The sequence below is a fragment of the Lemur catta genome, chromosome 16, assembly GCF_020740605.2.
Source record: "Lemur catta isolate mLemCat1 chromosome 16, mLemCat1.pri, whole genome shotgun sequence".
NCBI classification, from domain to species: domain Eukaryota; kingdom Metazoa; phylum Chordata; class Mammalia; order Primates; family Lemuridae; genus Lemur; species Lemur catta.
The window spans coordinates 26,765,219-26,793,165 of NC_059143.1; the positions used below are offsets into that span (position 1 = coordinate 26,765,219).

The 27,947-nt window shown below is 42.0% G+C and overlaps 1 protein-coding gene across 13 annotated transcripts in view; it reads left to right on the forward strand.

Annotated features, from left to right (window-relative positions):
• FHOD3 (formin homology 2 domain containing 3) overlaps window positions 1–27,947 on the forward strand; it is a 423,570-nt gene that overhangs the window by 331,843 nt on the left and 63,780 nt on the right. For 9 of the 13 annotated variants that reach the window (XM_045527658.1, XM_045527665.1, XM_045527659.1 and 6 more), the window contains 3 exons: window positions 7,831–7,965; window positions 12,962–13,012; window positions 19,151–19,365. In XM_045527658.1, coding sequence (XP_045383614.1) covers window positions 7,831–7,965; window positions 12,962–13,012; window positions 19,151–19,365 — 401 coding nt within the window. The remainder of the gene's footprint in view (window positions 1–7,830; window positions 7,966–12,961; window positions 13,013–19,150; window positions 19,366–27,947) is intronic. The other 4 variants (XM_045527667.1, XM_045527661.1, XM_045527666.1 and 1 more) reach the window with 2 other exon arrangements.

Consider the following 27,947-nt stretch of genomic DNA (forward strand, 5'->3'; position numbering starts at 1 on the left):
GGTGACAGGCTTGGGTTCTGGTAGGTCTTTTTCACTTGTGGAGGTGCTAGTCAATTTCGATGACGTTTACTCAGCAACTATGTGTCTTGCACTTTAAATTCCCTTTGTGGTTCTTCGTGCATTCTAAAACAGGTCAGTAAAGTGTGCTCTTTGATGAGCACGGTTTTGGTGACTTAGGGCTGAAGTTCTTGGAACCCCTGTCACTTGGGTGGGAGAACATGAGTACAAATAACACTAACTGAGACAACAAGGGGAGCATCTCAGTGCAGCTCAGAGACTTTCCATGAAGAGAGATGTGTGGAGCTGTCAGATGCAAGCATGAGCCCCTGAGGGTGAATTCTGGGTTAAGATGTCACATAAACTCTCACACAAAGAGAAGGAAGATTGGATAATACTCTATGATACACACTGCTTGTGGATTTGGCTCCTCTGTAATAGAAATAATTTTTTTTCCAAAAAGTTTAATTTGAAATGTACTGTTATTTCTTCGGGATTTTTCATTGCCAATACAATTTTTTGTTGACCTTTATTCCTTTCTCTAGGATTTTAGGCTCCTTTGAGCTCAGGGTACTCCCAGCAGTGAGAGGCTAGGTGAGAACTCCCATGATTGTCAGCACACTGGGTGTTCAGCCATGGGACAGGCCTCCTGCACACCCTGGGAAGGCTGGCCATTCGTGTCCCCACCCTCCATGGCAATTTCCCTGCACCGGAGATCCGGGCCAGCTGTTGTCCCTGGCAGTTCTTAGCTCTGTCCCTGTGGCTCTGTTATTAACATGTCTCAGTCCCTCTCTATGTAGTTCTCTCCTTTCTGTCTCTTTGTTTCCTGCTGCCACCACCTCCCTATCCACCCTCAGCATCACTTTTTATGCTTGTAACTGGGGTTCATTTTCTATTTTGGCTTCTCATATCTTGGTCTCGTACAAGGCCACCAAGGGCCTCCTGACCTCCAGACCATTTGTCCTCTGCTTCTTCCAAATGCGTGTTGTCTCCCCACCTCCCAGTTCGGAGTCCTGGGTGCATTACTGTGATTAGCTCAGCCTTCTGCACCAGGAGTCCCATATGCCACTGGACAGCCTGCCTGTGGATGAGGCTGCCTTTAGGTCAGGAACCCACCCTGCATTCATGCACTGTTGCCAGGGGACAGGGTCTTGTGCAAAAGCTTCTTCTCTATAAGTTGTCATTATGTGTTTTCCCTTAGAGAATGGGCTGTGGTGTGAAAGCACTGAGATTAGCATATACAAATTATTCTGACTTCATGCATCCTCTTTATTCAATGATTGATTCATCAGGCAGTCAATGAGGCTATTCTACATGCCAGGGCACAGATGAATGAGAAAATAGGATCTAACCCCAAAACTTAGGCTGCCAAGAAAAAAATATGACATATATGGAAATAATGAAGACCAAATTCAGGGCAGTGGTATCTCTAGGGAAGAAACGAAAAAATAAGTAATTATGCTGATACGTGTATCATGACAGGTGCTGCAGGAATGGTACTTTACTAAATACCAGTGGAAGGGAGAGGACAATCAGTAAGCACTGGGACCCTGGCCTGACAGCTGATTTAAAACTCCAGCTCTGCTATGTCCTAAATGTAACTTCTCTATGCCTCAGTTTCCTCATCTATAAAGAAGGGGATAATAACAGAATTTAACTCTTCTAATTCACACAAGAGGTTGTATGGGTTAACAGAGCTAATATGTGTAAAGTAACTGGCACACCATATCATCTCCATAAATGCTGACTGTTATTACCTACCATATCTCAGTAAAATAGAGTTTTGGCTCCAGATGTCCCAGTGTGGCAGGCTCTAACCAGGTGGGATTTCTGGAGCAGACCCTGGGGCTGGTAAGGTGAAGATTAAATATTGCAATTCCCCTTACTCAGAGTATCTCATCCACTCTCTTGCAAAATCTCACTGGCCTCTCGCCACCTGCATTCCTGTGTGGCTTCACTGGGTTGCAGCTGCCTTGGGTGTAACTTCAGATGACTTCAGCCTTCCAGGTGGGTGCTGGTGTGGCGTGCAGTCCTGGCAACTGACACAGCTGGTAGCCATAATGCGAAGGTTCAGATCAAACCCCCAGCCCCCTGGAGCCCGTCAGGTTTGGGAACTACCAGTGTTCTCCAGACCTGGCCTTGAAGACTATAGTACAGCCCTCCAACCATCCCGCACCTCTTCCATCCCTACCTGCCACAGATTTTAGAGTCCCAGCATGGAGTAATATCTATTGTGTGCCTTCTATGGCCCAGATGCTGTTCTAAGCAAATTCTCATTTACACTCACATTTAAACCTTACAGTACCTTATGAGTTAGAAATAGGATTATCCCCATTTTACAAATAAGTAAACCGAGGTTCAGAGAGGGTGAGTGGCCAGCCACACTCAAGTTTTCTCATTCCAAGCCCTGTGCTCATTCCTTTATGCCATGGCTGGTCCCCAGACAGGCCAAGATAAACATTGCAACAACTTCCAATCATTGTAGGAATTTTCCTGGAAGAACTTAATGTGAAAGAGAAAAATCTGGTAAAGATGCCTTTCTGAAGAAAAGACTTTACCATGCTAGCTTGAATTTTGGTGCTTTTCTTTTTAATGATAGTTTGGGGTATCCCCTTTGGTTAAAATGTAGTCCAGCATTGGTATTATACCTCGAGCCCACTTCCAGAAATCGGATTTATAGGGACAGGGTTTGTATTCCCATGTTGAGCTTATCCAGGTAACAAGGGATATAGATAGAGAAATTTAGCTTACTAATATTTATAGATCTTTGTTTCCAGTAGAACCAAGGAACTTTAGAACAGATAAGCTCATGAGAGTCCTTCAGTTCTCTCCTCCTGCTGCAAGGATCTGTTAGGACTTTCGAGAATGGATCTTGCATTACTCAAGGCATTTTGCTCTATTTCAGGAAAAGAGCTATTCCTTGTTGCTTATAGTTAGAAGCTCCCATTTCAATTCTTCCAATACTGAAGTGGTTAAGGAGCCTCCATATATTGTGAATGCTGCCTGCTGGTGTGTTCACGGGTGAACTCTGGCCTCAGAGCCGATGTGGGATCTGCTTTTGCAAGATCCAAGTGGGCAGGAAGATGATCTATGTGTCCTTTCCTTAGAGACTCCCGGGAAGGAATGACAGCATCCTCTTGACTCAATTGGACACTGCTTAACTTTCTCAAGTTCTAACACTAGTCTGATTCTAAACAATTTTAAACGAGCTCTAATATTCTCATTTTAAATAAGGAAAAGATGTTAATGTCTACATAGAGAAGCATCACTGTGACCAGGTATAGTCACTAATGATTGATTGTAAAAACTGAGATGTTTAGAACAAGCTGAAGTCACAAATGTAAAGGAAATGGTGAGCTGCTCATCCAATGAATGTAGACCAGCAATATAGCTCCTGTCTCTTCTCTCTGAAGAGAGAAGTCAGGAGGCCAGGCTGCTGGTCCTAGAGGAGGAACCACCTAGGGCAGACTGCAAAGCTGGGCTCAAATTCCCCATTTAGGAGGAAAACAACCCCTAAAATCATTCCGCTGTATAGAGTACCTTATTTTTGGTTTTGTTTCTGAGTTCTGGAACTGGATATAACTTTTGATGTTCAGCTAGCTTGGGGCTTCAAAGATAATTTGATAATAAATAAAAGTTATTTATCTACCCAAGAAGGACTTTTGAGTCTTAAAGAGAAATAGAATGACTTTAAAAAAACATATTCCAGGCTTATAGGAAAGTTTAGACAATTACAGAAAATTATAGAGCAGTAAAGAGCATTATATGTAAAATTGAAGTCCTCATCTCTTTGATTTCACTTCTTTCCTGGAGATGATCACTACCTCAAATTTGGTATTTATCATTTCCATATATATATATTTTTTTTTTTTACTAAATATGTTTCCCTACATATTGTATAGTTGTACCTTGCATTTACTTTGTAGAAATGATAGCATACTCCTCCTATTATTCAAACTACTTTTTACTGTCAATATAGTGTGCTTTTGAGAGTTATACATGTTTGTCCATACATTTTCACAAGTATAGGGTATTCATTTGTAAAAATTGCTATAATTTATTTTTATTTTCCTCTTTATAAATGTTATTTCTAATTATTAACCAATATCAGTACAAAACAGTACAACATATAGTATTCTTTATTACACATGTCTGTCATCTTTATGCATGCAAAAGTTACACTTTGATATAAACCTAAAAGTGGAATTTCTGGATTGTAGGATATACATATCTTCAAAGGTATTAAGTATGTCTCCAAAATGATTATATCAACTTAGACTTCTAGAAGCAATGTAAGAGTTCTGTGCCAGTGCCTAGTGTTTTCAGATGTTAATTTTTGTCAATCTGCAATCCTATAGGTGCAAAACACTATCAATGTGGATTCAGCTTGCATTTCTTCCCTGGTTGTAGTGACTATGAGTGTCACTCATACACTTATTGGCCATTTAACTTTCTTGATCAGTGAAATGCTCATTATCCTTTGCCCATTTTTGCCCTGAGTAGTTTGTGTTTTTCATACTGATTTGAGGGGGTTCTTTTTGTATTATGTATAATGATCCTTTGTGGTTTATACATGTTATGAGTAGCTTCTCCCAGGCTGTTGCTTTTGTTTATTCTTAATTCATGTAGTCTTTCAGTGTATATACATTTAAAATTTAAATATACGCAAATTTATCAAGTCCTTTTTTTTTTTTTTTTGGTTGCTCTTTTTGGGTTCTGTTCTAAAATATTCTTTCCTATTCTGAGATCTGAAAGTTTTAAAGTTTTGCTTTTTACATTTTTTACTTAAACCACCTAAAATTTATTTTATGTTTGGTATGAGGAAGGGCTAGATGTATTTTGTTTTATATGGCTGACAGTTGTCTCTGCACCATTTGTTAAACAGTCCATTGCTTTCCCACCAGTATGTGATGACACATCTGCCGTGAATCAGGATCCCAGATGTGTATGAATCTGTGTCCTGGCTCTCTCTGCCACTGCATCAGTCCATGTTTCCGTTCATGCACCAAGACCGCATGGACAGTTGATCATTGTGGTTTTAGAATGGACTTGATATCTAATGGGGCCAGTGCTGTGCTTTGTTCTTATCCAAAATTCTCTTGTTATCCTTGAAACCACAGGTCCTGCATAAAAATTTTGGACTCAGCCTGTAAAGTTTCATGAGAAATTCTTTTGGGATGTTGATTTGGAAATGTGTTAATTGAAAAAAGGAGAATTGGCATCTTGACTACATTGAATCTTTCTGCACATAAATGTGATACAGCTTTCATTTATTTGACTCTTTTAATAGTTTATAAAGGTGTCTTATAGTTAGCTTATGGTTAACTTGGTAAATTGTTGCTGGTATATAAAAATGCAATTGATGTTTATGTTTTATATACAGAAACCTTGCTAGACTCTTATAAATTCCAATAATTTGTAGATTTTCTCATATTATCTATATAAATGGTCAGATTATCTGCAAATAATGGCATATTGTATTTCTTTCCCTTCCTTATGCTTTTTATTTTTCTTAGTGCACTGGCTAGGACCACCACAATAACGTCAAATATAAGTAATGATGAGGATATCCTTGTATCATTTCTAACATTAAATTGTTCTTAATGTTCCAGCATTAAGAATGATGTTTACTGTAGTTTTAAAAAAATTTTCTAAAACTAAGATAAAAATATTTCTGAAATATTATTTTATCAATTTATTCAAGAATATAGCTTGGGTAAAATTCTACTTGAATTCAGTGAAAATATGCCTGTAAGGTAGAGAACACAGGTCTCTTAGTGCAGGAGAAAGATCTGAAAAAACTAACAGTAAGCATCTTTTCCTAAATAGCCATTGTCAGGTTACAAAAGTTTTCTTCTATTTGTACGCTTGTTAAAAGTTTTTATAACAAGTGTTTGTTGAGTTTAAAGCTTGCTCTGCATCTACAGAGATAGTTGTGGGGTTTTTTCCTATAAACTATTAATGTGGTAAATTACATTCACTGATGTTCTCAACTCAAACTAACCTTACATTTATTGGACAAACTCAACATGATTTTATTTCAGATTTTTGCTGTGGTGTTCACAATTGCAAACAGTTTCTGTTTGCAGTAAGTTTCTGTTCTCATATTCTGTACTTTTCTGTTTTGACCTGAATTATTTGGAAGTGTTTTAATTTCTCCAATTTTATGGATTTTTTTCAAATTTATCTTTTTGTTATTTGCAACTCAACTCCATTATGGTCAGGAAGGTAGTTCTCATATGAAACCAATTCTTGGCATTCATTCTTGAACTTTGTGCCAGAAATTATGGTCAATTTTTGAATAGTCCTTGTGTTGAGAAGAATGTGTTTTCTCTAATTTGGGGCACCAGGTTATATATATATATATATATATATATATATATATATATATATATGTTAATCTGTTAGATAAAATTGGATTAAGTGAATCTATTATGCCCATAACAATTTTTATCAATTACTGTGCAAGAGGGATAGTAAAACCCTTCACTATGATTATGGATTAGATTTGGCAGCATATGACAGGGGGAAAAAAACACAAAGTAACAGTAGCTAACAAAAGATAGACATCATACAATGTGGTCTGGACTCTTTTTATGTGAAAGATGAATTCTGTCTGTGCCTGAGTGTCCAGGGCTGATGTAGTAGCTCCAAAGTGAGCCTAGAATATAGGATTTGGTTACTCCCTCCCTGTAGTTGTCAAGGACAGTGGTTTCTTCCCTCCATGTCCCTTGCCACCTCTGACTGATAGCTAAAGATGGCTCGCCTTTTCTAGGGAGAGCATCTCTGGGACTTAAGGCAGTTGAGTGTGATAATCAAATCTTTCTCCTGCACTAAGAGGCCTGTGTTCTTCACCTTACAGGTATATTTTCACTGAATTCAAGTAGAATTTTATCCAAGCTATATTCCTGGATAAATAAATTGATAAAATATATTTTAGAGATATGTTTATATTAGTTTTGGAAATGTTTTTCCCCCATAAATGAAGGTCCAATTGTCCATAACAGATTGTGTTATTCCCCAGAGACCCAACAGACTCCTTTACATAGCTAACCCCTGTGACATGGTCATGTACTTACCTAATTTTCCCTTCTCTCATGCCTTCCCTGAATTAACATTGCCTGTGATACCCACCCCTGTGGTTCCCCACTGAGACCTTCACACACGTGCCCAGCCTCATTATGCCATTTTCCATGAACAGTCCAGATTGTGGGTGCGGTACTACCAATCATCAAGAGCTGTCCTTTGGACAATCTTGGATACTTCTTGACATAGAATGAAATTTCCTTAATTTCATTGACACTGCAGACCGTTGCTAGTCTTTTCCTCCTCATCTCTCATCTCATTACCTTGTTTTAAGATAACACAATTATTCTGAGGATTCATGTTGAGAAATTGGTGTGTAGTAAAATATTTTTAACACATGTATAATAGAACAGTTTTAGATTAAAAGTTGATTCCAGCTCATCAAAGTTTCAACATACATCCACCTTAAAATATATATGGGATGTATTTATATTTTATGTATATTTCTGAAATCAGTTTTGATTATAACACCCATTATTGATGACTGCTTACGTGCCAAGCATGTTGCTTGGTATTTTAGGTATATTATCACTTTTTTGTCCTGCCAGCTCTTGCAAGCAGGTTACTTGTCCCCATTCACAGACAAAAATTTTGAGACAATAAGACCTGAGACACTCTGTAAGTTTCCCCCAAGCATTGCCTAGGTATTGGCAGACCCTCAGTTCCTACCAAGGTCTGACTCATTTCCCCTTCAGTGCTTGTAATCACAGGCCAAGCAACTGAGACACTAACTCATTGTATCTTCAGGTCATCACTGAGTGGTCTTGTCACGTCATCCTTTAGGCAGCACCAAGAGTCACTGGCTGCAGAGAGAGAGAGGCGGCGGCAGGAGAGAGAAGAAAGGTTGCAGAGAATAGAACGGGAAGAAAGAAACAAATTCAGGTAAGAAGGATTTTAAGATTTTTTTAAAATAATGAATTGAAGATTTTAAAGCACATGACCTTAAAGCTGTATGTAATTAATGCTGGTGTTAAAGGGTTAGAAAGTAATGTGTTTGCTTCAAATCCTGTCTGTGTCTTTAAGGAAGAGAAAGACATACCTGAAATAGGCTAGATGTGGTTTAGTATGACCTTTCTTTCTCCAACCATATGGCAGGAAGTGCAGATAACCAAACACAATTAGGGATTTGTATGTTCTTAGATCTTCTGTTATTTAAAATAGTCTTATCCAGGCCTTCCTGATGATGGAGAGCCTAATTGTTTTAACTTAATTTGCCATCTCTCTCTAGTGCACCTCATGTTTTATTCATATTCTATTGGATGCCTAAATGTTTTTCCTACCTTCTGGTTTGCTTTTTGCTTCCTATAACAATCGTCAACATATTTTTGTAAAGAATAATCTCTTTTCCTATGTCGGGGAGAAGTCATTGTGTTGATTACTCTCAGCCCATTGCCTGCTGGTCTCTGTCCAGCTCCGGGGATGTGTTCCTGGGTGTGGCCCATTCTACGTTACATTTCTTGGCCTGTCTGTCCCCACTAAGTCCAGTGTCTCTGGGCTTCTCCTTCAGCCAGTTCACCTGTTCTCTGCATCCTCCAGCTTCACCTCCTTCACACCTCTCCCCTGGGCTTCATGCTATGCTGTGCTTTATGGATACAAAACACTTGCTGAATCTTGCCTTGCACATTTCATTCCTTCTGCTCTTCTTACCTCCTTTCCCTTCCCCTCCCCCTCCTCCTGTATTTTCTCTCCCTTCGTCCATCTTCCTACTCCTCTCCCCTGTAGCTTCTACATAGCTTCTCCCCGCCTCACTTCCTGTTTCCTCCGTTCACTTTCTGTCGCAAACCGTATTCCCATCAATTACTCCCAGTTAAAACTACAAGGAATGTAAGACGTTTTCAGTGAAGATTTACAGATTCAATAACTTAGTTTTTTCCAGAAGCCAAGAAGAGTATGTTTAATTGTAGAAATTATTGAAATATGAATAGAGTTGTGAAATTGCTTAAACTGTAAGTCACTGCTTCATGAAAACAGATACCCCAGGTTTGTGAGTGAAATGCTAATCCTAGCTTTTGTAAGAGTGGGTGAATGAGGTTCGTGGGTGAATGGGCTGCGTGAAGTAAATTGTTGGGCATACCCAGAGCTGTCAGATCTCTACTAAACGATACATGGAAACGCCAGCCTTGTATGCACCATTTCTCATGAGGTAGCTCTGGAAATTGTCAGTTCTGGAAAGATCAATTCTTGAAACCCCTGAGATAGGTTAAATACTTCCTAATTTATGGTTTTCTGAGAGATCTGCATATTTTACTGCCAAATAGCATCAGGAATCTGACTGAAACATGTGGAAAATTCAGAGATTAGCTTACATCCAAAGGTTTTTGATTGAAAACCTCTACAACAGGGTACCAGTTCTTGGTAAAATGGAGTCATCCTGTTTCCTACTGCATCACTGCATGCGACCGTAAATCATGGGAAGTGTGCATGGAACGTTGAACACTGAAATGTAAAAGGGAGCAGGTGAATTGGGTAAGGAGACTAAAACTCGAAGTTGTACCAAACCAGTGAGAATTTACCATTTTTTACCTCCAATATCACTTGGTGTGTACTCAAAGGCACCCCAAATCTAGAAGCATATACCAAATATGAACCAAAAGAGTTTCCAAAAAAGCCCTCTTTTTATGGACTGAGGCCCAGTAAGGGGAATTGTTAAGGGTCAGAGAGTAAAAAAATCCTATTTTTTCTTTCTCTCCTACCCCAGTCTCCAGTCAATATTGCTAAAGAAGCACAGTGATGGCAGCAATGTTCAGGCAGGTGCCTAAAAGTCTAAGGGAGTCCCTTAGAGGGGACTCTTCCTCTGACCAGAAAAGCTCTGCAACCCAACAATCAGTAGGCAAATCATAAGCTCTCTGTCCTCTTGCTGCATTGCTCTGGGTGCATATGTGGTTACCAAAAGCATACAGCAGAACAGAGAAAATGAAGCCCAAGCTTTCCACCTTGAGGACCAGGAAGGGAAACCCAAAATGAGCCAGAAAGTGTTAGGAAAGTCACAAAGAGCAGGGAGATGAAGAGAACACTCCTGAGCTCATATCCAGTTTACATGTGTGTGGCTTTGAACCTAAACAGCATGACATAGACTTTGAGAACTAAGGACAGAGTGGATCATGACCCGGGTCCCAGAAAACTGAGCTATTATTAGAACTAATATCAGAAGACAGGTTTATAAGACACAGGCTGAACCTAACCTGGTTGATTGCCTGCTAGTGCAAAACCAAATCATAGAGTTTAAATAAGATCCAAAATATCATCACAAAATATGTAAAATGTACAGAGTACAGTCCAAAATAACTCGTCCTACAAAGAACTGGGAAAACTTTAACTCAGAAAAAACAATCAAAAAATGCTAACCACAAAAGGATGTAGATGTTGTAATTATCAAAGACTCTAAAGTAGCCATTATAAACATGCATCAAGATGTAAGGAGAAATACTCTTGAAACAGATAAAAAGATAAGGCTCTGAAAAGAAATAAAAGATATAAAGAAGAATTGAATGAAAATACATATAGAACTGAAAAATTAAAAAACCAAAAGTAAAAATTCATCAGATGGGCTCAATAGAACAATGGCAATGAGAGAAGAAAGTCAGTAACCTGAAGTTAGAACAATAGAAATTTTCCAACCTGAAAACTAAACAACACAAACAAAAATTGAACAGAGTGAACAGGGCCTTAATGACCCTTGTAGTAATACCAAAATGTCTAGCATTCATGTCGTTGGAGTCCCAGAAGTATAGGACAATAGGGCAGGAGTGCATTGTAATATATATTCAGCCATTATGTCCTTCATATATTGGCAGAGTGAGGATTAGACCAGAATGCCTGTCATCAGAGACATGCTCATAACTGTTCATTTTTTGCTCTTGGTTTCAAATGATTTTCACTTGTCATTTAAGAACACAGATCCTGGAAAAATGATCCTTATCTAGGGAGGAATGACAGTCATCAAGACAGAACGTAGGCAAATATTAATTATGGTGATTGCAGTTCCATATTTCTGAAGATGTGTATGAAAGAAAATTCAAAAAAAGGAAATAGGAAAAGCTTTATAAAGTAGTCCTTGGGATTACCCAAGTGGCTGACCTTTCATCAGGCATCTCATTGATTTAAATTGCTCATGCTCCTTGTGCTTTTTGCAACACATCTAAAATGTGTTTCTTATCTGTTGTGATTTTTGTTGAATGTGGTCTTAAACTTCCTGGGTTATTGGAAATTGTAGTTCTAGTGTGGAAAGTGATGAGGATAGATGCTTACAAATGATGACAAATCTGAGTCCTTGTTGCATTTTTCTCCTCATCCTAATCTGCTTCAATTAGTCTCTCTGACTTAATTGTCTCTTTAATATCCAGTTACCAGTGTACCAAGGGGTAGAATGCTTAAGCTACATTATGAGGTCCAATGTAGAAATCAATGATGTCAGGATTCTCCAGGAAAATACATAGTCCACTGAGAAGTGACTGACCACATTCTCTTTTTTTTTTCACTTTTTTTCTTTTCTTTCTTTCTTTGTGTGTGTCTCTCTCTCTCTCTTTCTTTCTCTCTCTCTCTCTCTCTTTCTTTCTCTCTTTTTTCTTTCTTTCTTTTCTTTCTCTCTCTCTCTCTTTCTCTCTCTCTCTCTCTTTCTCTTTCTCTATTTCTCTCTCTCTTTCTCTCTTTCTCTTTCTTTCTTTCTCTCTTTCTTTCTCTCTTTCTCTCTTTCTTTCTTTCTTTCTCTCTCTTTTTCTCTTTCTCTTTCTCTCTCTCTCTTTCTCTCTTTCTCTCTTTCTTTCTTTCTCTCTCTTTCTTTCTCTCTCTCTTTCTTTCTCTCTCTTTCTCTCTCTCTCTTTCTCTCTCTCTCTTTCTCTCTCTCTCTTTCTTTCTTTCTCTTTCTTTCTGTCTGTCTGTCTTTCTGTCTGTCTTTCTTTCTGTCTGTCTTTCTGTCTTTCTTTCTTTCTGTCTGTCTTTCTTTCTGTCTTTCTTTCTTTGTCTTTCTGACTGACTGACAAGGTCTTGCCCTATTGCCCAGGTTGGAGTACAGTGGCATCTTTATAGCTCACCGCAACTTTAAATTCCTGGGCTCAGGCAATCCTCCTACTTCAGTGCTCCGAGTAGCTGGGACTACAAATGTGTGCCACCAAACCTGGCTAATTTTTCTATTTTTTGTAGACACAGGATCTCCTTCTTGCTCAGGCTGGTCTTGGACTCCTGACCTCCAGTGATCCTCCCTCCTTGGCCTCTCAGAGTACTAGGATTATAGGCATGAACTATCGTGCCCCACCTGACAATGTAGTCTTAAACTTAGATTCTCATTGGAATCTGACCAGCAGGAACAGAGAAACAAAACATTAAAATTGGATGAAGTTGGGCATCTTGTGGGTGCAGACAAAAGAGAATGCTCAAAGCAAGAGTTTCCAGTGATCCCAGCATAGAAACTGGGAGTGTGATGGATATGGAGAAAGGATGTCCAGATTTTGGAGTGCAACATACCCGGCCAAGGCACTTGGGCTCACGTGGATTTAGTTCTCGAGATGGATGTGGTGAAGCTACAAGAGCTTAACTGGATGCCAATCACCTGCAGAAACTATTGCTTGCTTGGAATTGCCATATTTTATTGAAGTACTTTTTAAAAATTTTCTTCCCTCATATACTTACATTCTTTCTGAAGAGTAATTAGTAGTGTTTCTGGGTGAAGCCAGAGACCCTGTGAATTTATTGAAAACCAATTATATTTAGTACTTTTAAAGGATAGTCCTTTAACTTCACTTTTAAAAATTCATCTGCAACCATTTTTCATTTCTGAGGCAATAGTGGGCTTTCATGATATACTGTTATCATTTCTTGGGAATTTTGTGAGCATCTAATTCTGTTATTTTCCTTTCCTATTTGTTCTGCAAATTTCAATTAGCCGAGAGTATTTAGACAAAAGAGAGGAGCAAAGACAAGCAAGAGAAGAAAGGTTTGTATATCTCTTCTTTTCCATTGTACCCAAATTGCATGCGACTTTGCACTGTTGACCAAGCATGCTGAAGAGACTGTGTTCTTATAATAGCTTCACCTGGGACACATAAGACCTTGGATAACTGCTATTTTGCTGACTAGAGTATCCTGGTTACACACATTTTCAAGCAAAGTTCAGATTTATTATTTAGTGCGTTTGTGGTGAAATGTGTGGGTCTGATCCTCCCAAACTCTTCTCCAAATTAGCACATTAGTATTAGCATATTGACCTATGGTGTGTATTTGTACTTGCAGCATCACTAATGAGCCTGGGTTAGGGATACCTACTGTGCGCTTCTCTGCCTCTTGGTCTGCATTCCTTCAACAAACCGAGCACACATACTGTGCCGAGCACTGGGTAGGGTGCCAAACATGTGTGAGACTCCCGCTGGTTGTGCCCGATCACACTTACGTGTCTCCCTACTGAACAACACTCAGTTCCTGAATGGCAGGAACCATGCCTGGTTTTCCTTGGTTTCCCTAGTTCCTACCACAATGCTTGGCACTTAGAAGTGATATGTGGGATACATGAGCAAATGAACCAACAGCTGGGTTTAAAATATTCAAGCTGTAAGCTAGTTTGTTAATTTCAGTGGAAACATGCTTTAAATCCCAGCAAAGATACAAAGCTAATCTATTCAGTGTCCCATCGATGTAGTTAAGCAGAGGGAGCTGCTTTTGCAAGTAGACTGGCAAAACACAAGTTTTTACCCCCTGGGTCACAACACAGCCTGCAGTTGTCCCCTCTACCACCAGGTGGGGTGACTGCATGGAGAGGTGGAAAGGCTGATTTTATACGTTTTATACCACAGCCAGTTGGGAGCCTATTTCTGGACTATGACAATAAGAAGTGGAATTGTGTTAATTTTTAAAATACCAGCTAAATAGATCAGGGCAGTCTGAGATAGGGAAGAGTGGAGAACTGCTTGTGTTCAATTAAAAAATTAGATGCTTAGATCAGCTTCATAAATAAAACTATGACATTGCTTTAACTCTAACATTCTACTAGATTATTGTCATCCTAATAACCAGCTGTGGCTAGCAAAGTTAAAGATGCTGGTAAAGAAACAAGAACTAACTCGTACCTGTTTTTGACATCAGAGGGCATAGCATATATTTACAGTGGAGATGCTGTTGACTTTCTGCTCAGGCAGAAGGAATTAGATTTAATTTTCTTTTTACCTCTTCCTCCAGATTCTGCCCTTCCTTGAGCTTTTGACAACTAGACTGTCGGGTTCTGTCTGCACAGGCAAAGCTTGGCAGCTCCCAGGGAGATGTCTGGGTGCAGTGTCAAGGTCTGAACTGGTTCAGACTGACTTCGAAATCTTCCCAAACCACTGAAGTCCAGCTCTTTCTGAATATTATTTACTGCTCTTTTTTTTTTTTCCAAACAGAGTTTTACTTATGTCTGGGAAACTCGTGCAGAGGAGGTTGCTATTCTCCTCCTCCCTCCTCTGGTTCTATCCTTAGTCCTTGCCCTCGGGCGTCCCATGGGCCTGGGTGCAGGAGCAGGCCCTCCAGCCCCTGGGGATTCTCCCTTACAGCCCCGCCTGTCTGTTTACACGCAGGTCTGGGGAAGCAGCCCAGTATTCCCTTTGGTTTGGACTGGCCACTTTTCTGTTTCCTTCTTGCATTACCTGGTGAAGATAGAAGTGAAGGACATAGACTTTTTATCCCTGTTTAGAAAGCTGTTGGGGGTTCCTGGTAAGCCAGGAAAAGATAAGATTTCCAAATATAATGGAATTTGGAAATAGATGGAGAAACTAATAGGAATCAGAGGTAGAAAGAGGTCCAGAAATAAGGGAGAGGATTCCATCTGTTAACTCCTCAAGATAGAGCCAAGCATGATCATTGGGTCTCGTGTCTCTTATGCTTAAAGCAAAGACTCAGAAAAAGACAGCCAGAGTCACAGCAGATGGCTTTTGAGGTTTGTATCACGTAAGTAACAAGATGAATGTCCTTTTATTTTGAGGTGTGGTGCCCATCCTGATACGTGTTATTTCCTATCATTGCACTCCAAAATTTCAGGCAAACTGTGTTGTTGACAGTGGCGTAGACCAGGAATACGTTTCTGTTGAGATGCTGTTTCTGATTTTTTAAAATATTAGAAGGAAGGCTTTATGTGATAATGACTGATTAAAGTGAAATTCACAGATAATTTAGAGGAAATGAAAAAGAAAGGGGTAGTGAGGAATGAGAGCCAGGCTGGGGATGTGTTGGGGAGGTGGCAGGGGAGGATCAGTTGAGTTTGGGTTCGTTAGTCTGGGGGGGACGGCAGGACGTGGAGAGGAAATGGCTTCTGGCACATGGGCTGTGGGAGCGGAGTGCAAGGGAGAGGTTGGGACTGGACTAGGATTTCAGAAATTATGCATGAAAGTGATCAGTGAAGCAGTGAGAAAGGATTCTGAGCATTGCTTGGAAGGACTGAGGACAGGGTAGAAGTCAGTGGGAGCCGATTTTGGTTTAATGTAAGGAAGAATTTCCCAGTACAAGAGTAGCAGCAAAACTCATCAGTTAGTAGGTTTAGGTTAATCTCAAGTCAAGCAGGGCTTCTGCAGGGCCCTGTGAAAAACAACCGAGCCACAACCCCAGCCCTGCCACCGTGCCCTGGTGGGTGTTGGAGTTCATCCCTATAGTTTATTTGCCTGCCTCCCCAACTGAACTTGACTCCATGAGGGTGGGATTTTTTTCGTGTTTATTATTAAATCTCTAGTGCCTACTACGGTTCTTAGCACATGACAGGCGCTTGACAAATGGTTCAATAAATAAATGAAAAGATGAATGAATAAACAAATGATATGGGCAAGAGGTAGGTGGGATAAATGGGAATGTTTAGATGAAGGCAGCAAAGGTAAAAAGTCTTTTGGTGCTTTGGGTTGTGGATAGAAAGCCCATTGCTTTCCCCAGGGGAGGCCCCGTCAGCATCTGTTGGCTGAGTGTGGCCTCATGTGACACAGGGACGTGTGACAGTTATTGCATGAGCCGACGGGCTCCCTGGATCAAGTACTGTTGGGCCATGGCACTTAGAGTCACTGAGAGAAGGTCATGACATAGGTCCAGCTTCCTCCCCTGGGACTGCTGGAGGGTCTTGTGGGGCCAGGGGTGGCTGCAGCACTGTAAATGCCAGGTAATGTGGCTCTCTTGTGCCTAGAAAGTTCCACTGTCCTCACCGCTCTGGCCGTTGCAGACGAGCACTGCTGCTGATTTTTTAGAAAGGTTCAGTGCTCTTAACCTCCAGCCTCTCTGCCCCTGTCACTTAAACAAGTTTTTAATTGTGATCAAATGCGCATGCCATAAAATTGACCATCTTAACCATGTTATGCGTACAGTTCAGTAGTGTTAAGTGCATTCACATTACTGTACAATTAGTCTTCAGAACTCTTATCATCTTATAAAACTGAAATTCTGTACGCATTAACCCAGCGGTCCCCAACATTTCTGACAGCAGGGGCTATCATGGAAGACAGTTTTTCCACGGATGGGGGATGGGGGGGGCGTTGCTGCCTCAGTTCCACCTCAGATCATCAGGCCTTGGATTCTTATGGGGAGCCCTCCATGCGCAGTTTGCAGTGGGGTTCGGGCTCCTATGAGGGTCTGATGCCACCACTGAGCTGATGGGGGTGTGGCTTTGGCGGTGACACGAGCTATGGGGAGCAGCTAAGGGTGCAGGTGGGGCTTCGATCACTTGCCTGGTGCCTCCTGCTGGGGGTGGGGGTGGGCACCGCAGCATTAAATAACTCTCCCTCTCCCCACCCCTACCTCTGCCATTTTTGTCTACCACATAAACATCACGTTCCTTGGGACAATTCAGAATTGTCCCATGTATCATGGACCCTCCATGATGGCATCTGTAGGACCAAAGGGCGCACAGGCATGGTCTGTGAGTCATACCTACCCAGGCTCTGGGATGAATGGCTCTTGGAGTCCTTCAGAAAGCCGGGGGAGCCCTTGGCCGGCGGCACACGCCTGTACAGGCTGCCCACAGGGAGGGGCGTGGGAGGCCAGGACCAGGACTGGGCAAGCGAAAATGAAGGCCATAGTGGGTTGTCTTCCTGGCTGGAAGCTTTCCTATAAGGCCTCTTTGCCACCCTCCCCGGATTCTTCTGAACTGCTCTGCGCTTCTGAGCTCCTCCTGACGTCCAGGGCCTGTCCAGGTCCCCTTCTTTGCACCCATGCCTTGCCCACCACTCTCTCCTGTCGCAGGAGGCTTGGCCTCAGGGTCAGAATGCCTGCGCTCATGACTCCTCTTGGGCTTGAAGCATCCCCAACCTTGAATGTGCCACCGTCCCATTTGAGACATGCCTCCTGGGGGCCTGCTGCTTGCCCTCAAGGTCATTTTCTCCCCACGGTTCCTGTTACTTCCACAGCCCAGTGCGTTTTCCTTGCTGGCCTAAATTAAGTTCTGGAACACGTTCCTTTTGTTACCTCGCTTACCTTTTGAGAGGTGATGCTGTTGGCAAGGGAAGTCCAGAGTTTGAGTCTATCTTTCTTGTTCTGACTTTGTCCTGTACCTGAGGCAGCTGCTCTGGGCACCAGGCCTCAGGTGTTTGTATAGACATATGTACCCATTGCACATCTTTTATCAGAGAGTCACCGGAAAGCAAGCTCACCTCCCACAAAAATGAAATAGGGTGCATTTTCCCCCTCAGCATCCTGGGCTGCAGGTGGGCCTCCTCGGGAGGTGGGTGCCGTGCACTTTGCCTGCATCCCGTCGGCCCCCACAGGCGAGGCACCCAGGGAAAGAACAAAGGATGGTCATCATCCTGTTCACAGAAATCCTATTATCTGCTTGTTGAAAACAGACATGCACATGTGAAAAGATGACTAAATATGCCAGGCAGTGAATGTAAAATGCCATGTGAGTTGAATGGTCTACACATCCGACATGAGTTCAGAGGCAAGGCCAAGATCGCTTCCAGCTGCGCTGACTGAGGCAGGCTTTGAGGAGGGAGAGGCCCAGGCAAGAGTGGCCTGACGGGCGGACTGCCTTGGGGCTGGCAGGGGAAGGCTGGGGATTCCAGATGGGGGAACCACACCCACCTTGAAGCTGGGATGCAGAAAGGCATGCTTTTTCAGTGCATTGTTTTTAAAGATTTTAGATGGGTGCTGTGCCTTTGCTATCCAGGGGAAATCAGGAGCATCTTGCCTCTGGTGCCTGATGTGAGGAATTGAAGCAGTGGGTCTGGGTGGATATGAAGGTGAGGGTCTTGAGCAAGCTGTTTCACAGTTCACTGGTGGATATGACAGTAAGAAACCTGCTACAGCTGAATTCATGGATTTATTTCTGAACAAATAATAGTGGGTAAAATTAGACATCTGGAAGAGGCACACATTTCAAAGTTATTTTAGTCTGATCTATAAAGCGCACTATGAGGAATATGATTGGTAGCTGGTCTTAATAAACAGTTAGTGGGTTCTGCCTGCCTGAAATGCAAAACAGATGTATCTTTGTTCTTTTAAACTGACTTTGATGAATAAACTATATGTGACGTCAGGTCCAAGCTATTGGATGTCTGAGTCCTACTCAGAAATATTTTAGAATATAAAAAAGTTTCCATGGTCGACACTGAGAGAACAAAGTGAATTCCAGTTGCCTTGCTGTTAGCGTTGAAGCAGGTTCAGAAATTCAGAGAGGCAGGCCTCCATCCAAGCAACCCCTTTTGGTATTTTGGGGGGCATTTTTTTCTCTCTGCCACACCAAGGGACCCACCCATTTCACAGCTGCAAGCTCTGGGTGGGTTTGCTTTTCAGCTGTCACTCCTGGGGCTTTTTGGTGGTCGTTATTGCTGGTTTGCTTTTTTGTACAAATGTTTCTAAAAAGAGCAAAATGGGATTCTGCAGCAGTGTTCCAGCGTCTGGGGACCGTGTGATGTTGCCACTTCCCTCAGTTCGTCTGGTTATGAGTGACGCGGGGTTTTTAATCATTAGCATCTTGGCTCTGCTGGGTGGTGTTGGCAGCCTGACCCTCCAGTCAGGCCTGCGCTGTGCTCTGTGCATCAGGAAACCAGCTCACTCTGCAGGTGTTCCGTCCATAAACAAGCATCAGCCACGGACTCCTCTTTCTTTTGACGGAAACCCTTTGGAATTTAACTTTCAGATACAAATACTTGGAACAGTTGGCAGCTGAGGCGCACGAGAAGGAGCAGAGAAGCCGGAGTGCGAGCAGGGGCAGAGCCGACCTCTCCTTGGACCTGACCTCACCGGCAGCTCCCGCCTCCCCCGTCCCTCGGAGCCGCAGCCCGTCATCTTTAGACTCGCAAGAGGCTCTCCCAGTATCATCCTCCTCCCCGGGAACACCTCAGCATCCCCCAGGTGAGTGCAGGGGGAAAGAGGGAGAACTGATGGGTTAATGTCAGGCTGCTTCTGGGCAGCCGTAAGGATTCCAACCTGCAGACTGATGCTGAGATAGCAACTACAGGCAAAAAGGGGGTGGCTGCAACCTGCACTGTCACTAATAACCTGGACATCTTCAGAGCCACTTACAGTAAAGCAGAATTATTCATAAAGGTCACCAATGTATGATCATTGAAATGGAAGAGTATAGATAATAAGACTGGCTTTGACATTGAACCCTAAATACCAGAGTATTCACTTTATAATTTGGATATGCGGATCTGCCCAACAAATTGACCACTTTTGAACGTTCTTACCCTAGCAACTGTTGGTCTGGTTTAAATTAAACTGAAGGAGAATAAAGTTAATTAAAGCAAGCAAATAAAAATGTGGCTCTACTGGAAATAGAAGTTAAATGTCAAAGAAGGAAAAAACTTAAAATTGTAACAATTACTGGCGTGTGGTTGAGGGTGAGTGTGTGTGCATGCTGATGTACAGACAGGCTGTCCCTGGAGAAATTCTGTAGCGTTATTGGGAGACAAACAATGACATTGTTCCCTGCAGTTCTGAGCATCAGCCGTTTTCCTGACTGTTCTGCACGTTGTGGGTCCGTCATCGTCTTGCACATTAGCACAGAGGATGGTTCTCGGGCACAGACTTTGCACGGTGCATGTTGATTAACACCCCTGCCAGCACTGTTTGTTTTAGTCGAGTGTTATGGCTTAACGCCTGATGTAGACTTAGCCAACTGAAGACAGCAGAGACACTAAACTTTTAACTCTAGGAGGGTTTAACTAAATATGGCGTAAAGTTTAATTTAAACAAGCCAGGACTCCATGACCTCAGCAGAACTGGATGTAATGGATACTGTCTGTCCAGTTCTTTGCTGGCATTCGAAGGCTCGGCTCATCCTGCAGGAGCAGGCTGGCTGCACCATAGCTTTCCGTGACGTCCAGTTACTCCTGGTCCCAGAGCCAGGGAAGACTGTCCTGGGCAGATGGCTCAGTCACAGATGAGTAATGTCGGTTTTAAAATATTGAGACTCCGAGAATCAGGAAAACAGACTGTTCTATAAAAGCTGTGTGGTGTGCTTCCTCAACCCCTCCTGCTATCACTGCTGTATCTACGTTGTGGTATTTCCGGAGGCGATATGAAAAATATCCTCCTGCAAAGTTGTGGTTCAGCGCTGAATCTTGGGACTTTTAACTCCAGGAATTGTATTTTAATACTTCTAGCGGCTTACAGAATAATTGCCTAATCTGTGAAATACAGAACAGCCTCAATCTGAGAGAGGATTGTCAGTGTCTTTAAATACTGTTTGTCCTCAAATTTTAATCCACATGACGTTTGTGACAAAAGACAGTTCCTCAAGTATTTAGTCCAATTACAGTTGAATGTGGGGCCATTCTATCCAATTAAAAATACAGAATATTTTAAACTTCAAGAACACAGAAAATAGTCATTTTATGTATATACACACTGTGGATGTGGGGCAAGTATCACGTTTTGTCAGTATGCTTTCACAAAGATAATAGCAAGTGTCATTTTCCTCTTCAGGGAAGGGATTAATACAGACTGAGAGAAACTTTGACTAAAATCACACAGTAAGTGATATGTGCATCTGAAAAAGGAATACTGAACTTGAAGTTATATGTAATTACAAATTAATAAAATAGCATCATATGATGGTGTTTGCTTTTTTTCCGGGAAAAAAATGAAAAGCACTGCTCCTGTGGGGTCTAGAAGAGCTGTCCATCGTATGTTCAGTCTTTATAATTGTTGTCTGAATCAGTGGGAACCAGGAAGGTACTATCACTTCCTTGTTCTAATGTGTAACTGATTTATAAAATTAGAAATTATAAGCATATAGAAAGAAATGCTGTAAGAGGTGGCCTCAGAAAGAACTGCTGGGGCTTCCTTCTGCTTTGGAGACTTTTGCCCTTGTGACGGAAATGCAAAACTGGTAGGACAGGAGGGCTTTTCTCAGCCCAGTTTGTTATTGTTCTTTGAAACATTCTGCTAGCACCCAGTTAATAGTGTTTTCTTTTGACCAGGTCCCATTTTTAAATGTTCAAAGTGACTTTTTGCTTATCCCTGACATTTCTAATATCCTGACATCTGGGGGAAGAATAAAAAATATAATCACACATCCAGATGTTTATCCTGTACCAAACACCTGGCATTCTGTGGTCCAAATGTGCCAGGCACTGACATGCTTTTTCATTCTTTCTCCTTGTGAGATCAAATGATCATAATACACTTCTCATTTTTGCAGTGCTCTGCCCCTTGCTCCCAACTGCTGCTGTTTAATATCTTGCCATATACCTGGGTGGGTAGGGGAGATGTTATTATCTATATTTTACTGAGGCCCAAATATATTGGAAGATTCGCTTCAGATCTTGCTGGCACAGTGCTGGGAGTAGAACCCGATGTCTCAACTCCCATCCTGGCTGCATATCCTGGGGTTGCAGTTCCCCAGCATTTGTGGTGGTGTTCACATTAACGCCATGTCATCCCTTGGCCAACTCTCTCCACAGTATCTGCAAAAATTGTGATCTACCTTTCAGAATTAAAGGAAAAACTAATATTTGTCATTAAATCATATTATATACCTCAGGATTAAAGGTCCTTTTATGGATTTGTTAGATTCTGGAGAATTTTTGAAACTTGTTTTCCTTTCCCCTTACAAAACATATTTTCAGAAAAGGAAGGGCTAATGGTAACATACTCATAGCATTATGTGCCATCTAGTGAAATCTTTCAGTCCAAGCCCTTCCAGCTCAATCTGCTGTAACTTCCTTACACATGATGCCACTGATCCCCCCCACATCAAGTCAGTGTGTGCTTGGATTATTTTTCCATGTGGCCTTCCTCTGGCTCAGCAGGTGTGTGTCCCAATATGGACTTAGTGGTGATGGTCTGAGTATTTTCCCTCTTTGTAAAGCCACCATGCCCAAGCGAGGAAAAGACATGCACGTGTGTTCTCATTTGCACCGTGTTGTAATTAATGGAGACGGTCAGCCGACAGTTCAGGTAAACCTGGAAGGGCATCGTTCTACGTCCACTGCTTCACTATCCTTTCCTTATTTTCACTGAGCTCTGGGGTTACATCAGAATATCTACCTAATAAGCTTATTTCCCATTATTTTAAGAAACTCACAGATGACTCTGAAAACAAAGAAGTTATTCTCACTGATCAGAAAAGGCAGTGTTTGATGGGATAGAGTTCTTCAATAATGATCCTTAAGAAAGTTGCTCTGAGGATTACAAAATAATAATCTGTGGGCCCATAAGTGAAGTCAGTGTAGCCACATAACCTCTTATCCCAATACGCGTCAGATCCAGGTAACCCATTTCATGGAAATGAAGTAGAGAAAAACTGCTCACCTGCAAACCGTATGTTGATGGTCCCTCCAGGGTATCCCAGGGTCGAACTGCTTTCCCTGGAGAGCCAGAACTATGTTCCTTCTTTGCTGGATTCCTCATACAGGAGTCCCTCCTGAGGCCATGTAGACAGAAATGATCTTTTCCAGTGGAAGGAAGCTGCTGTCAAGTATCTTTTACCCACTGACCTAGCCATGAAAGCAAACATAATGGCTAGATTATCTTTTATTAGCATTGGCTCAGTACTTTTTGTACTGCATGCAGAAATACTACTTTAGAGATGCATTTGAAATTGTTGCCATGCTATATTATTTTTATGTCAGGGAAAAATACATTCAACAGCGATTTTTTTTTTCCCTACCTGTAAATGGATTCCTTATTTCCAAATGTCTCATTGTTTGGCCCTGGAGATATAAAATATGGCCTGGATAGCCGTGGCCTGCTCACCAGCATTTACCTGGCAGCATTTACAGAAATTATGGACAATTGGTATACTGATATTTCCTCCCACAGATCCAAGCATTTAAAGTGCTGGAAACTGTGAAAATTCTCCTACCCTCCTGGTCTTTAAACCTGAAAATAAAGTATAGATGTATAGTTATATCGTGAAATGTTCAGTTTATTTAAATGAGTAATCATTTTTCATGTGGGGACCCATTCATCATTTCGGCTGTCTTCGTTGTTACTAGTGACTGAGCATCTTTGTCACTCTTTGTTGTGTAACACGTATATTTTGAGTCTCCTTCAGGTGCAGGTACTCTCCTAGGTTACCTAATCCACATGGCAGAAATCAGAAACATCTGGTATCCTATTTCCAGCTGGCATGGTAGCAATGGAATATCATCAATCATCAGCCTAACGCCGCACGCTGGTTCTCTTGCATAAAGCTTTTGGACGCCTCCAATCCGGTGTTTCATGAATTGGCAGAAAACTAGATTCCTTGTGGTTCTGTGATTCAGGGCTGCCCTACCCCCCACCCCCACCTTCCCTGACTGCTGCTACTTGATGCTATGTAGTCAGTTGGACAGAATTTCTCAGGAACACCACCCAAGGCCAAGGCCCTACCTGCTATACCTGCTGTGGGATTTTACTGAGAGCCTTGGTCAATCACTGGAGGTTTTTTTTTTTTTTTGCCTTGACATGTCTCAGTCTCTAAAAAAAATGGATAAAGGCAAAACTTTCCCTTTTTCTCCCTGTAGAGCCAACAGTTGTCTGCAGTACCATATTTTGAAACATTAGTCTCAAGTCCTTCTGAAGTAGACAAAGTGTAAACCTTAAGTAAAGAGAAGCTACAGAATGGCATTGGGAATGTTGGTAAAGGGGGCATTATCTGATCGATATGGACGATTTCCTAGGCAGCTATTAGGTGTCAAGAACTGTGAAGGGACTGGACTGAGACTTTACCCTACTTGTAAAGCTAATAAATTAGCCTGCCACAATTTCAGGGATGCTGGCAGAAGACACAAAACTCCTGGGTCAGAGCTAAAGGACATTATTACTTGTAGCAATACTAGTAGCCAGAGTATCAGCATTTGTGTCATTTCCCCAAGCCCTAGGTCCCACAGGGTGATGCCTGCACACATGTTGTGAGGAACCTGAGGAGAGGAACCCTGTGCCTTAGGGACTCCAAATCTTTTGTCATGGACAGTAAGCATGCCTTGCCTTTGTCCCAGAGGAAGACATTATGTTTGTTATAGTGGACAATAAAGCAACCAGCCCTTTGCCCTGGAGAGAGGCACTATTTCTGTCTTCCAGGGCTATTTGATACACACGCATACTTGGAAAGACAGTCTAGAACAAAGGCTATCAATGTCTCTGTTTGCAAGACTGCAGAAACATGGGAGATCCATAGAGCATTGTTTCCCAACATTAGATTATAATGGTTTTTAACCAATCTTTATTATCAAAGTTGTATCCTAATTTCTGTGTAATGCAAACAAAAAATTCAAATTTTAAACAGCAATTAGCTTGCTTGTTCATACTTAACAAGAAGAGCATCAGGAGCTGTGAGACCCCTCCCGGAGCAGGCTCTTGGCATCAAGAAGCTTGGCTGCATCTGGAGGTGCTCCCAGAGCACCTGGCTCTTGGCTGTGTGACACGTCGGTGCCTTTCACCCTGGGTGGGAGCCTTGGGTGAGTGCTCCCGGGTCAGAACCTACTGGCTACTGGCAGAAGAGCTAATATTTCCTTTAGATGTTAGTCATTTTGGTCTTATACCATCTCTTGGTTATGATTTGCAAGACAACTTTAGCCTGAAAAATATTTCAAGAAAGATATTTTTTCCATTTCTGAGTTTCCTGTGCCTAGAACATGATAGATCTCAATAAATACTTATTGAATAAATGGGTTTTGCTACTAGCCGCATTAGACCATCTATTATAATTATTAATAAAAGTAACTATATCCTGCTAAGCTTGAAAAAATGAATTGACAAAAAAACTCAAGCTCAATTTATTTACTAAGTGTTATTATTTAGGACTGTCTCTTTTAATGCTAATGTATTCCTTCCAAAATAAGAGGGGTTTTTTGTCTGTTTTTTTTTGTTTGTTTGTTTTTGACATCGTTGATATTTCTGTTTGTTACTCAACAAGAGCTAGAGGGGCTGTGGAAAGGGATTGCCAGTTTGGAACCAGTGTCGTAATTCTTGAGGAAAGGCTTGTCTGTGATTTTGTTCTTGTAATGAAATGAGCATCTAGTTAACCCAGGAGCTCCACTAGCCTTACTGGCATGCAAGGACAAATGAGTAGTTGAGTGGACCCTGCTTGACACTGTTTTGAACCAACATAAGACCTGTCTATCTGACTTTAGAAAAGATATGTCTTCATAACTTCTAATCTTAAGAAAAGGTAACTCTTCATAGAGTTTGTATTTTGGGTCATTTGGTTCAGGTTCAAGATAATGATGCAGCAATAAATGATGCAATAATCTTAAACTACTTTTTACTTTCTGTTTATAATGTAAAATAGAATATTCACAATATATGTGGTCAATATTAGAATAATTGGACCTGAAACTGGCTTCTTTTTTTATCCTATATGATACTACAGTAGAGTTATACACATAAATTAGAAGCATAATCCGAGGGGCAAGAGGAGGCAGTGGAAACCATAATTTAAATAGTGCTTTTAATCCTGTCCAACATGCAAGTAAAGTACATGTCCCTGAGTGAGCATGGCACAAGGAACATGGATCTGTTTTTTTCTTGTGCCATTCCTGACTCCAGTGAGCCCCTTGTAGTATGAAAATATTGCTACATCAAATGTCACTTTTAGAGTTCAGAGATTTGTATCTGAGGGTAATGCAGCCCATGAATGCAAGCCCAGTACCACTTACTGAGTTGCACTGAAGCTAAACGAAATCCTTGGTTGGTTGGAACCGTGGAGGGTGGTTATGGGATCTGTAAAGTGGCACCTTCCAAAGGGACTTTTGAAGGTAATTTTGACCATGTGTAGTTTTCCTCTTAAGCAGTGGCTTAGCCCTGAACCTGTTTGGAAAATCTAGCTCTGAAATTTGAGGACCAAGCTGGGCTTAATTTTTAAGGCATACAAATTCATTAATCTGTTGAATCAGTATTTTGCAGGTGACAAGGTATTTTCTTTTGGAAAGATGAGTAGCTAAGTGTGTACCCATCCAAATGAAACTATTCCTTTAGAGCAGTGATTCTCAACTGGGGCAATTTTGCCCTCCAGGGGACATTTAGCAGTGTCTGGAGGCATTTTTGGTTGTCACCATGGCCAGAGGAAGGGCAGGGGCTGGTGCTTATAGGCCTCTAGTGAGTGGAAGCCCAGGATGCTGCTAAATCTACAATGAGTGGGACAGCTGCTCGCAACAAGGAATCATCCTACCGCAATATCCATGGTACCCAGGCTGAGAAACCCTGCTCTAGAGTGACTGAGTGAACAGCTTAGCAAGAACTGGCCTTACACCAAAGGCAAAAGCCTAAAGAATTTTCAAAGTTGTGAGTATTTTCTCTTGGGACCTTTTTCAGCTTTATGTGATTAAACCACAAGTCTAAAGTCAATGGTGTTAGTTATTAGCTCTGAACTGGGGAGGTCGCTGGAAGCTCTACGCAGTTTGGAGCGACTATTATAGAACTGGCTGGCCCAGCCCTTGGTTTCATAAGACCTGCCAGAAGCCAAGTCCTGGCAAAGTCATCAAGACACTACCACAGATTGAAATCCACTGAAGCCACCCAAAGACTTATTAAGTTCAGATCTTTCTACCAGCAATTTATCTCTTCAAAGAAAAATTGCATGAGAAGTGAGTCTAATTGGCCACTCTGGACTCAGCTGTCGGGGACATGGATGAAAGCAGAGTTAGAACATTCATGCCCACCGTCTGTTGGGTTTTTATTATTTCAGGAATGATTATATACTTCTCCATGGCTTAAGTCACCCACCACGCAGTGTAGCACTGTGATTAACAGCCTGAGCTTTTCGCTCGGGCCACTCTGGGTTTAAATCCCAGCTCCGTTGGCACAAGCTCTGCTTATCGGAGAGGTCCTGTTGGCCAGGGGGGTCACTGAAGGCATTCGATGAAGGGTCAGTCTGCAAAGGTGTGAGGAGGGAGGGGAGGGTCAAGGGACCATCAAAGGGTGTGAAGCACTTAGAGACTGGCAGCAACAGGCAGCTATAAACGCTGTTCCCACCTGCATCCTAAAGACACATGGTGAGTGGGGCTTGGTAAGGGCTGTGGCCAGGAGAGGGAGACCATGGGACAAACGGTGACAGGGGCATAAACGCTCTCTTTCCTCTTGCCTTTGCTGGCCCCTCCAGGGGTGGACCCGTCTGAGAGTGAGAGGGAGGCCAAGTGCGTGGGCAGTGCTCTCTGGAGTTCAGCCAACTCTGGCACCACGCAGCACAGAGAATGGGCCTGAGGAGCAGTCTGAGAGTAGCCAGCCTGCTGTGTAGTCCTGGGCAAGTTGCTTAACCTCTCTGAACATGTTTTCTCATTTTTCCACATGGGGACATAAATGTTTACTTCATATCGTGGCTGTGAGAACTAAATAGGATAACAGAATGATTCCTAGCGCAGTGTGTGTAGAAGGCACTTGGTACATAGTAACTTTGAGTTTTACTTCATTTACTTAAAGCCAGGCAGGGCCTGATGTCCAGCAAGGTTTTCAGGACCAGATAAGGAGTTGGTGGCATTCTCTTTGTCCCTCCAAAAGCCCAAGAC